At 39.2% G+C, this 11,058-nt stretch overlaps 1 protein-coding gene across 1 annotated transcript; it reads left to right on the top strand.

Annotated features, from left to right (window-relative positions):
- The first annotated feature begins 7 nt into the window (after positions 1-7).
- LOC311106415 (coiled-coil domain-containing protein 25) lies at positions 8-3,687 on the top strand. Its single transcript, XM_084148743.1, has 8 exons — positions 8-191; positions 615-662; positions 773-812; positions 1,060-1,187; positions 1,305-1,408; positions 2,571-2,773; positions 2,891-2,936; positions 3,075-3,687. Exons 1-8 carry the CDS (start codon positions 167-169, stop codon positions 3,102-3,104), a joined length of 624 nt encoding a protein of 207 aa, XP_084004869.1. The 5' UTR covers positions 8-166; the 3' UTR covers positions 3,105-3,687.
- Positions 3,688-11,058: the final 7,371 nt, after the last annotated feature.

Below are 11,058 nucleotides of genomic sequence, written 5' to 3'. Positions count from 1 at the left end.
GGTTTGTGACCACCGACGTCTTCCGGGTCAACTTTCCATGCGAAATTGACTGTCAGCACAATTATCATCTCGTTATGAACCACATTTAGTTAATTGGCAAGTGTGTGAAGTACTCCATTCATATTTTGTTTCTAAGGTTTAAAACAGTTGCTTCGATTCATGCAAGATGGTGTTTTACTTCACGAGTGCCGGTGAGTAACTGAGCTTGTCTTTAGCTGGCTATCCCGCCCATAGTTAGCTGAACCAGCTAGCCTAGAGAATATTATTGAATCATTTTGTTAGCTAGCTACGTTTGATTTCTAGCTAGAAAGCTTTCTTGACACATAACCATGAGTTGTCAGTCATCATGGATGTTTGTTGACATATTCAGCCAGCAGATGAAGCTAGTCAGCTAACGTTAGCTTAGCTAGCAAGGCATTTAATTAGGAATAATAATCATGTGGAGTGGCGGATGGCAGAGTAATTGTCCTATTCTGAGAATGGATAGTTATGTTATCCAGACCCTACTGTGTAGCTAGGCAAATGATCATATTATTCGTGTTTAATTAGCCACATAGCCTTGTTGATATAGCTAACTATAACTATTAACCTTTGCTTTGTTTTTAATTTTACAGTTGTTACACCTCCCTACAGTATCTACATGGGGAAAGACAAATATGAAAGTAGGTGGCTGGTCATTTAAAGTCTTGTTTTCTAACAAACCATGATTCATGTTGTTAGCAGCATTAAAGATGACTACCCAGCTAACTGTCTGCTTATTTCTCACTATTAGATGAAGATCTCATCAAATATGGATGGCCTGAAGACATTTGGTGAGAAACATATCTCTCTATACTTATAACTGAAACCATGAGCCTCTTATTGGGATTTGACCATTGATGAGTCTGAACATTCGTCTGATACATTACTCTGCAGTGTTGAAAAATATCCACAAGGTGGCCCTAGAGCTAGGCTAAGGTACTGTAGTCCTTTATCAGCTAATAGTGCTGTGGTAATATGTATGTCATTGATTCTTTTAGTATGTGTGCCTTATTGCTGTTATAATAATTATGTCCACAGGTTTCATGTGGATAAACTCTCTTCTGCCCATGTGTACCTACGAATGCCTAAGGGACTGACAATAGAGGATATTCCCAAGGAAGTCTTGATTGACTGTGCACAGCTTGTGAAAAACAACAGCATCCAAGGTAATACATTGAGTTTCCCGGTGAGTTTGATATGAATACTAGAGTAGTTAATACAATATCACAAACATCTGCATAAATCTTGGTGATAGCCTTTTAACTCTTAATTACTCTTAACAGGTTGTAAAATGAACAACATCAATGTTGTCTACACACCATGGGCCAACCTAAAGAAAACAGGGGACATGGATGTAGGCCAAATAGGTTTCCATCGACACAAGGAGGTCAGTGATCTCTCTGTTGGCATAATGAATCTGTGTTACTTTCAGATCTGTCTCTTTTATATGTGTCTCATCTTTTGTTGTTAATATGTTCTTCGTTTCTATAGGTTGTTATCAATAAAACATCACAATAAGGTGCAGAGCGTTCAATTTGCCTGCTGGGGGGAAAGGAGACCCCAGCTTCGCTAAAACCATTGACAACTGCATGTAGTTTTCAAGGGATTGTTAACAAATGTTAACTATTTGGTTTTAATATCATCACCTCTTGAAGAGCATAGTCAGAACTACACATTTCCAATTATTCCATGCAAAACAATTCCGCACATGTAGTTCTATCATCTGCGTTATAAAGCAAGTAACTGCATGATTTTCATGATCAGTAAACATCAATTGATCATGTAATTTCAGATACCTGAGGGTAGACTCACGATATCTCTCAATATTGGCCTCCATTAATTGGATAAAAGTGAACTATACCTGATAAGTATGAGTGGTTTAGGAAAATAGGTGGGCTCAACATTGTTTTTAAGAGTGTTTAATCACAATTGCTGCTGACAGACATGATAGGCTACATTGATTGATGGACAACGTCAAATTGGCTAGCTAGCTAATAACAGATCATGTCAATATGGCTAGTTAACAAGCTAACTTTCAGTGGTGATGACAGTAGTCCGACTGACAACTTTACCAGCACAAGGATTTGCCGATGTCAAGCTCTTTCCAAAAGCCCAATCTGATGAAGCAAGCTAAATTACACGTTGTTTGCTTAGCTAGCTAGCTACATGCTAAATAGATAGGTTACCCTCAAATATCTGAAAATACATGATCAATTGATGTTTACTGATCATGAATATCATGAAGTTACTTGCTGTATAACTCTTATAGAGCAAAATGTGGAATAATCTAAATGTGTAGTTCTGACTATGCTCTTCAAGAGGTGATGATATTAAAACCAAATAGTTATAACATTTTATTTAACAATCCCTTGAAAACGGAACGTAGCTGTCAATGGTTTTAGCAGAGCTGGTGTTCTTCTTGCCCCCAGCAGCCAAATCGAACGCTCTGCATCGTATTGTGACGTTTTATTGATGACGACCTATTGGTTTTCTATTTTGGTCATTTAAATGAAAGGATCATTTAAACCTGTTTGTCTACTGTTTTGTAGGTGAAGATCGTGGCAGTAGAGAAGAAGGTCAATGAGATTGTGAACAGGGTGGAGAAAACAAAAGAGGAGCGATACCCTGATCTAGCAGCAGAGAAAGAGTCTCGAGACAGGGAGGAGAGAAACGAGAAGAAGGCCCAGATACAAGATCTGAAAAAGAAAGAGAAAGATGACATAAAAAAGAAAAGAGAGCTGGAAGAGCTCAAGTAAGTTCTCTTATCTCCCTAGCTACATCATCTATCTTCAACTGGCATCCCAAAACACCATGTGAATAGTCATTTATGTGAATGATATGAACTTACACAGTAATTGTTCCTAAACAGAAGTTACTCTTCGCTGATGACGAGTGACAATATGACAACAAATGAGGTGAGTTGATTAACAAATTCCGAACAGTTATAATCTGTTTCTTTCAGAAATAGACTGGCTTGTTAATCAGTTATATGACTGTGTTGTTGGAATAGGACCATTCATTATGTCAGAAATATATAATGGTGTCTTTTTCAGGACGGAAACGATTCGGATGACTTCATGTAAAAGGAGAATATGGGACATCGGTGAGACACCATCACCTGCAAGTAAACATTGTTGGGTTGCACCCGCACTGTTATACCGGACAGTGCTTTGACATTGTGTATATAAATCGATAAACTTGCTACTGTATTTTTGGAACAGTACTCGTGCCAATTATGCACAATTTCAGGACCATAGTGAACAGCTTGGTTACCCTACGCTTCTTGAATTTCAAAGGAAAAATTCAAATATCATTGGTATCTTGTACTTTACATCCTCTGCTTGACTGACAAGAGGGTAACAACAATCCCAGATTCCTCAGACAAGTGCTGTCAAGGATTTAGTCTTGGGACTGCTATGCTCTATGCTCTATGATCTAATTAAGAATTGGTGCATGTTGACCTAATGATTTGAATGCATATATGATCTTCTGACCAGTATGTCTAGCTATGGGTGAAATGAATATGTACTTGACATCTATTATTATTTACCTGGCCGATGGTGCAGGCTTTGTCCTGTCCAGAGACTGGAGCCTAGTAAATGTGTCCTCATGAGGCCATGCAACTGAACGAGTGCTGACGTTAATAAAAATCCCCTTGTTTATCCACGCAAAGTTTAGTTTTTGTTTTAAATTGAACTGCCCAGAAGGTATGGGAATTGCCCAGTTCATTATTTAGAAAATATGTTGACATAGCTTTGCTAATGAAGAGTGAAACGTTTGAATGGTTCGAGTTACTTGTTCCTTTATTAGCAATATGGGTACCATTCTCTCCCCTACCTATTCCAAGTGCTTTTTGTCAGGGTAACGGATCAGGTTTCTCTTTCCTGGGTCATGATCAGAGCTGGGATTGAACATGCTGGATTTTCAGTATAAAGCGTGACATCTCTTAATTACTCAATGCTGTGTATGGATGAATGGAAAGCAGCTGTGGCTGACCTCAGGTCCACATCACACAGACTGAAATGCGTGGAGCAGGTTAAGGCATGAAGAGCGCATAAAAATGAATTATTCTCCAATTTCACTCGAAACAACTGCGAAAAGCAGAAGAAAATGCCTTTGATTCAATCTGCATGTGATTTGATTCCCACTACATGGTTAAGACTGGGTTATTCTCAGTGACAGGATGTCACATGTAACTACAGGACCCTGTCTGTGTTTATCAACTAACTGTTGAATATGCATATTTGTCACATGCAAGTATGATTTCAAGCTGGCTGGAACATTGTGTACACCAATACATTTTTTATGAAAGTTGTTTCATGGTTGAGGCGTTTTGATTTTTTCAGGACATGAACTGTTGAACAAGGGCATGATATTGAAGTTATAGCTGACCTGACAGTTGGTTGTGTGTTTTAAACGGCTCTTATCACAAAAGGCATACATGGGGAATCTGTCATGTTTCAGTGCTGGTTAGAAGTAGCCTACATTGTATCTTTCTACTGCCACAATACTGCTTGTGTGGTACCAACTTGAGCTGTTTTACTGTAAAAGTAGCCAAAGCACTATACTCTACAATATTGTGGCAGTTCAGTTGTTCCTTTGCAAGGGAGTCATTAAGAGTTCAGCCAGAATGACATATTCTGGTCTCGTTTTATTAGTTCTGTTGTATGAGTCAGTTCCAGAAATGAGAAGATGTCCCAGTTCTTTCTGTAATGAGATTTACAGCTATGAGTGCAGAGTCAAGAAAACTCACATTACACCCATTGTAACAACATGTACTTTGTACTAAGTCTGAAAACGAATATTTACTGTTGCTTTATTTCACATTTTGAGATTCCATTTTCTTTAGGACCACTAGATGGCAGATTCTTGCTTTTTTTCCCCAGAGGTGCACGTTTACTAAATATCACACTAGAGTTGGTCACTCTGACATGGTAAATGGTATAATTTGTTATTCACTGATTGATTTGATCAATAATCAATCTTGATGTCGACTACAGATTTGTGTTGTTGAAGTGCCTCTTCAATATTATCTCACAGAGACAACGCTATAGGTCTATGTTTTCCTCAGACTGCAAGTCAGCGTCTCTATTTTTAGAGCTTTGTCTTGTTTTTTCATAAATTAGTAGGTTGTGTAAATTGGGATGGGAAGATGAAAGCAAATTAGTGTCTGTTTTTATGTTGTTTGTGACTGACAAAACCAGGAATTTGGCGGCTAATTAGCTGGTGTCTGGAGTCTGTCTTGTGGAAAATAAAACCTTTTTGGTGGGGCGAATGTAATTTGCAGGGGGAGGCAACAGTTAGCCAAATCACACAAAATAATAGTTTGGCAGTGACATTCTGAAAGTAAAGCACTAACTCAGGACAAAAAAGGACAGACCTCTACCAGGGATCATTTCCAGCTCTGTCACAATAGTTGAATTTCATATTTACGAGCGAATATCCTGCCAAAAGCCCTATGTTTCCCATAACTTTGACTCAGTGCTTAGAACTTTTTTCCTAAACTGAATTGTTTCTTCAGGACCCTGAAGGTAGCCCTGCTAAATCCCTTACAAAGCTTTTAGAGCTCTGAATGTACTGTTTCTCCCACAGTAGGTTGAAGACGGTACATTTCAGAAGAGCTAGCCTACACAATATAGAGATGGCAAACACTGTAATGGAAGCCTGAGAAAGGAGTTATTCTGCAGAGGAGGGCGTCAGCCATACTGGCAGGACATACGGTCAGGGTGGAAAGAATGACCTCTTAATGCTGCCACCTCTGATGGTCTTCTTCTCTCCATGTGGAGAAGGCAGGTTTTTGTGTTTATTGGAAATATGCAGTCATCCCCTCCAGGAGCCCATGACATGACCCTGCCAGAGCTTCAGCTTCATCCCAGCCCAATTCTCACAGAACCCAAGCACAGTGCAGCAGTGTGGTGGAGAGTGGAAACCTGGCTTTGCTAATAATGACTAGAGAGTGCGTGGGAGCAAATTGTTGTTCATTTGCTTCGCTGCAGTACACTATTGAGCCAGATGCTTATGTGCTTTACATTTATGGCTGAGATTTAGGGCTGGTGGTTTCCCGGACCCAGATTAACCCTGTTCCTGGACAGAAAAAGCATTTTCAATGGGGATTCTCTTATTCTGGGTCCAGGAAACCTGCCCATACAGGGCGGCAGGTAGCCTAGTGGTTAAGAGCGTTGGGCCAGTAACCGAAAGATCTCTGGTTCGATTCCCTGAGCTGGCACAGTGGAAAAAATCTGCCATTTGAGCAAGGCAGTTACGACTAGGTGTCCCCCTTTCCCTACAGTAAAACATGTCTCAGATACTGCGTTACCACAGTGGGGCCTAGTCTCACAATGGTGCCCCCAACTGGTGGCCCATTGTGTAACTCCTACCCTAAACAGTTCTGCTCTGTGGATGTATTGTCATCTATAGCTAGGCAGTCCTGTAATTTCCTGTTAAGGAGGAAAGTTTCCCTAACTGTGGCTTCTATCAGCTAAGCTTTACCCCTGTGCTGGTTATAATAACATCTGCCTGTGGCTGACAGAGGCGGGAGGACCACACACCGTCACGTATGGAGGGTCTGGCTCTGGAGGGCAGACTGAGCAGTACTACCGACCAACAGATCCACCAGCTCTGCTCTGCTGTGGTCCCCATGTCCAGCCCGACCAGCTGAAGCCTCCAACAAAAGCAAACAAGGCCGTAAAAAGCAGAGTGGGGGTGCTGTCCTTGGAAAGGCCTCCCTCTGATGTAAGGAAATATGGCCTGCACATGGGGGTGATAGAGAGCACCCCCCCACAACAAAATGGACTGTGTTTCTCTTTTTTGGAATATATCGTTTCTTTATTTATTCAGACAAGACAAAAATAAACAAATAAGATACACACACAGACATATGCAGCCTAACATCAACATGACTACCTCTATTCCAACCCACCCCATCCCCTCCAGAGGTAGGCAGGCCTACAATTAAGGGAGACAATTTCATTAATCGTCAGTTCATAATCTGGCCTAAAGTATTTTATGAAATGGCCAATAGGCCTACTGAATGATGAAGGTGCATACATCAGCAACACAACAAAAAAAAACTATCGAAAAAACAATGCATGGGAGATCCGCCTAGAACTTTTACATGTCATTCTTAAAATTTTTTTTTGAAGATGGTCATAAGATTCATATGAAGCATTGTCCTCTGCCCCAAGTAAGTAAATAAATAATAATAACATAACCATAATTATACATTGGACAATATATATACAATTAAGGGAGACAATTTAATTAATCGTCAGTTCATAATCTGGTATGGTTACACATTGATGGGAGAATATCATTAATGATATAGAAATATTGGGGTATCTAAGAACATGAATAGTGAGTTACTAGCGCCACCTGCTGACCACTGCAGGAATGGAGCCCATACTAGGTTACAGTCAGTGAGGGTCGCTCCTGCTTCCAATGTCTAAGAAGAACTCTTTTGGCAGAAGTAAAGGCCAGCAAGAGAGTGAACTCTGTCATTTAATGTAGAGCCCAACACTATACATTTATAGTGTCCCCACTACTTCACAAATAGCATAGATTATACTCTTCCACCAGTCTGCAATAGAGGCACAGGACCATCAAATATGAGTGATTGATCCTGTGTCTCTCTTGCATCTCCAACTGTTATCATTCGGCAATAGCTTGGTTTTACACAGCTTCTCTGGAGTCCAGTGCCACCTGTGAATCACTTTAGCTTGTATACATTTGTTAACCATTTCTTTTATAGGTTGTATTTTTGTCACTTTTGCCAATGGTTCAGCCATTTCATCTAGTAGGCAAGAATATACTGTAAAGGAGGTCAAGCTTTTTCTATTGTTTTGTTTAAACAAAAGCCTTTCAATTGAGTTTTTAGTTGAACTAGTCAGAGGTTGACCAAGGTTTTTAGCCAGACAGCTCTGTAATTGTAGGTACCCACTGGGTAAAAACTGGTTGAATCAACGTTGTTTCCACGTCATTTCAACAACAAAAAATCTGTGATGACGTTGAATCAAAGTGGAAAACTGATTGGATTCGCAAAAAGTCATCAACGTAAGAGCATTTCGTATTTTATTCACCAAACTTTTAACCTAAATCCAATGACATGGTGACATTTGTTGTTGATTTCACGTTAAATTCACTTTAGTTGACTTCTCAACAAAATGTAAATCAAAACTAGACATTTAACTGATCTCTGTGCCCAGTGGGTATTTCCAAAACTGTGTCTTAGGCAAATCATATGTTACAGAATACAGACAGATGGTCAAAGTTATACATTGTGGGGCCGTCAAAGAGATCACCTAGAAGCTCGATGCCAGCTTCCTCCAGACTCCCCAGTCTGCTGTTTTCCCCCCTATTACAATTGTTTTGTTTTTCCAGATTGGTGCAAAAACTGTGTTTTTGAGATCCCATTATCCTATTTTAAAAACATTTATCAGAGCCTCACGGGACATTGTTGAATGACCCTGTTGTCTAGGGGATAGGGACTGAAATGCCCAGCACCAAGGTGATACTTCCTCCCCCATCTCCTTCTCCATGTAATACCAGTCAGTTTGTACAGCTCCATTCCATCCTGGTCTTCATACACTTAGCTGTTTAAGGCCATAGCCCCCTCTAGAGGGGTGGGCCTGTTGTTTTTTCAAGCCCAAAAATGATGGCCTCATTTCCCCCATATAAAATCCTATCTATTTCTTTAGAGTATGATTCTGGGATTAGCATTGGCAAATTAGATAAGGGATAGTCAGTGTTAGGGAGTAGTGAACTACATGTAGTTCAACTGGTAATTTAATTACATTTTGCTGTAGATTGGTGGTAGTTGAACTAAATTCAAATCTTGGTAGTGTTTTCGGTAACACTTTACTTGACACCCAGCGTCATAACACGTTATGACACGGTCAAAACCATGTCATAATATGTCATAAAAGCTGACAGAACTTGTCATAACCTGTCATAATATGGTCATAACACTGTCATGACCCATATATTTACACCTGTTGTGACATATATTGCGTTATTTTATGGCTGGTTATGACACCTACATAAGAGTGTCAATACCCACATTTATTCAAATGTGTTTTTTCCCTGGCAAGAAGTTTCCTTTCTTTTGAAAGTTTGTTTCTTAAGTCCTTTGTTGTTGTTGTAATGGATTCTGCTTACAGTCATGTTTTTTTCCCCCATCATATATTAAATAACTTGCAGAAAATACACTTTATGACACTATCTTGAAGCATTATGACCATCCTGTGTCACTTTACTTGGACTAAGAAAATGCACTTTATGACACTGTCAAGAAGCATTATGACCATCATAATCATATAAGCCAGATATGCCTATCACATACATGCCCTTATGTCAGTCATCAGTCAAAAAGAGGGTGTCTTGTCCTGCTCCTGAAATCTGCTCCTGCATTCATCCCAGTCATCAGCAACAGAGCATTGGGGTAGGTGCATGTCTGACATCAATTTGTGCGCAATTACAATTATAATTTAATATGGTCAAGTTCAGAAAATGTTATATAACATAAACATACTGTTGACAAGTAGGCTATGGTGTAATGGAATGTTTTGCCTTGTGTGGTAGGTTTTGTGAGTTTTGACACTCTTATGTAGGTGTCATAACCAGACATAAAATAATGCAATATATGTCACAACAGGTCTAAATATATGTGTCATGACAGTGTTATGACCATATTATGACAGGTTTTGACAAGTTATGTCAGCTGCTATGACATATTATCACATAGTTATGACCGTGTTATAACGCGTTATGGCGCTGGGTGTCAAGTATAGTGTTACCGTGTTTTCAGTAGTTCATTACTTTTTAGCCATGTAATAGTGTAGCTAACTACTGAAACTACACACTACTTGTTTTGCAAAATGAAAATAAAATATGGGTAAAGTAGGCAAAATATTCATTTTTTATTTTTTATGCATGCCAGCAAAGCCACTACACAACACAACACTAAACAATACATTAATTTCACTATAACGGTGACAAACAGTGCCCACAAACTGTTAAGGCCTACATAAAGCTTTCCCAACAGCAGAGCTTTCTTTTCAGCACCATGGAGTGAATCCTTACCACCGCTACACCTGGCTATCAGCGGAGCCTTGTCTGGCAGCGAAACAGTTCATTCAGCCTCATTTACTGCCTTTTTTTTAAAACATAGCTGATATGGCTGACTTGCTTAAACAAATGTGGTTTCTACTGACAATTGAGATGTACAAACTATGGCATAAGGGAACGACGAGCAGATAAGAGGCAATTAGTAATTTCGATTAAGACATTAGCGAGCTAGGACGGATGTAGTCAATATAACTATTTGTTCAGCACTTTTGAAATGTAGAGCGACAGAATTCAGAACATACAGTATTCTCCCTGTACACCAAGTCAGAACCGTAGGATAAATAAAGGAGGCATATAAGCAGACAATGAAAGCTCTTACAATATTCAACAATGACATTTCTCTAAAACAGGCTATAGGCTACATGTGCACCACCAAGTCAGAACAGTAGGCTAAGTTCTGAGGGGGAAAGGGACCAAATTATTAGGGTGAGGCACATAGGCTACTAACAGCTTACTACACTACACTTACTCAAGAAAGCAAAAAAGAGACCATGTTTGTATGCGGCTTTATTAACTCAATTATTATATATTTATTTTTTTACATTGTTTGCAAACTGGTATGTGACACGTATTAATGTCAAAATAACATGAAAAACAGGCAACAACTAAAATAAAATATATATATACAGTACCAGTCAAAGGTTTGGACACCTACTCATTCAAGAGTTTTTCTTTATGTTTACTATTTTCTACATTGCAGAATAATAATGAAGACATCAAAACTATGAAATAACACATATGGAATCATGTAGTAACCAAAAAAGTGTTAAACAAATCAAAATATATTTTATATTTGAGATTCTTCAAATAGCCACCCTTTGCCTTTATGGCAGCTTTGCACATTGTTGGCATTCTCTCAACCAGCTTAACCTGGAATGCTTTTACAAAAGTCTTGAAGGAGTTCCCACATATGCT

Source organism: Coregonus lavaretus, assembly GCF_964263955.1.
Source record: "Coregonus lavaretus genome assembly, chromosome: 31".
Classification (NCBI taxonomy): Eukaryota; Metazoa; Chordata; class Actinopteri; order Salmoniformes; family Salmonidae; genus Coregonus; species Coregonus lavaretus.
Note: the sequence above shows the minus strand (reverse complement) of the source record. Positions and strands in the feature narration are given on the sequence as shown.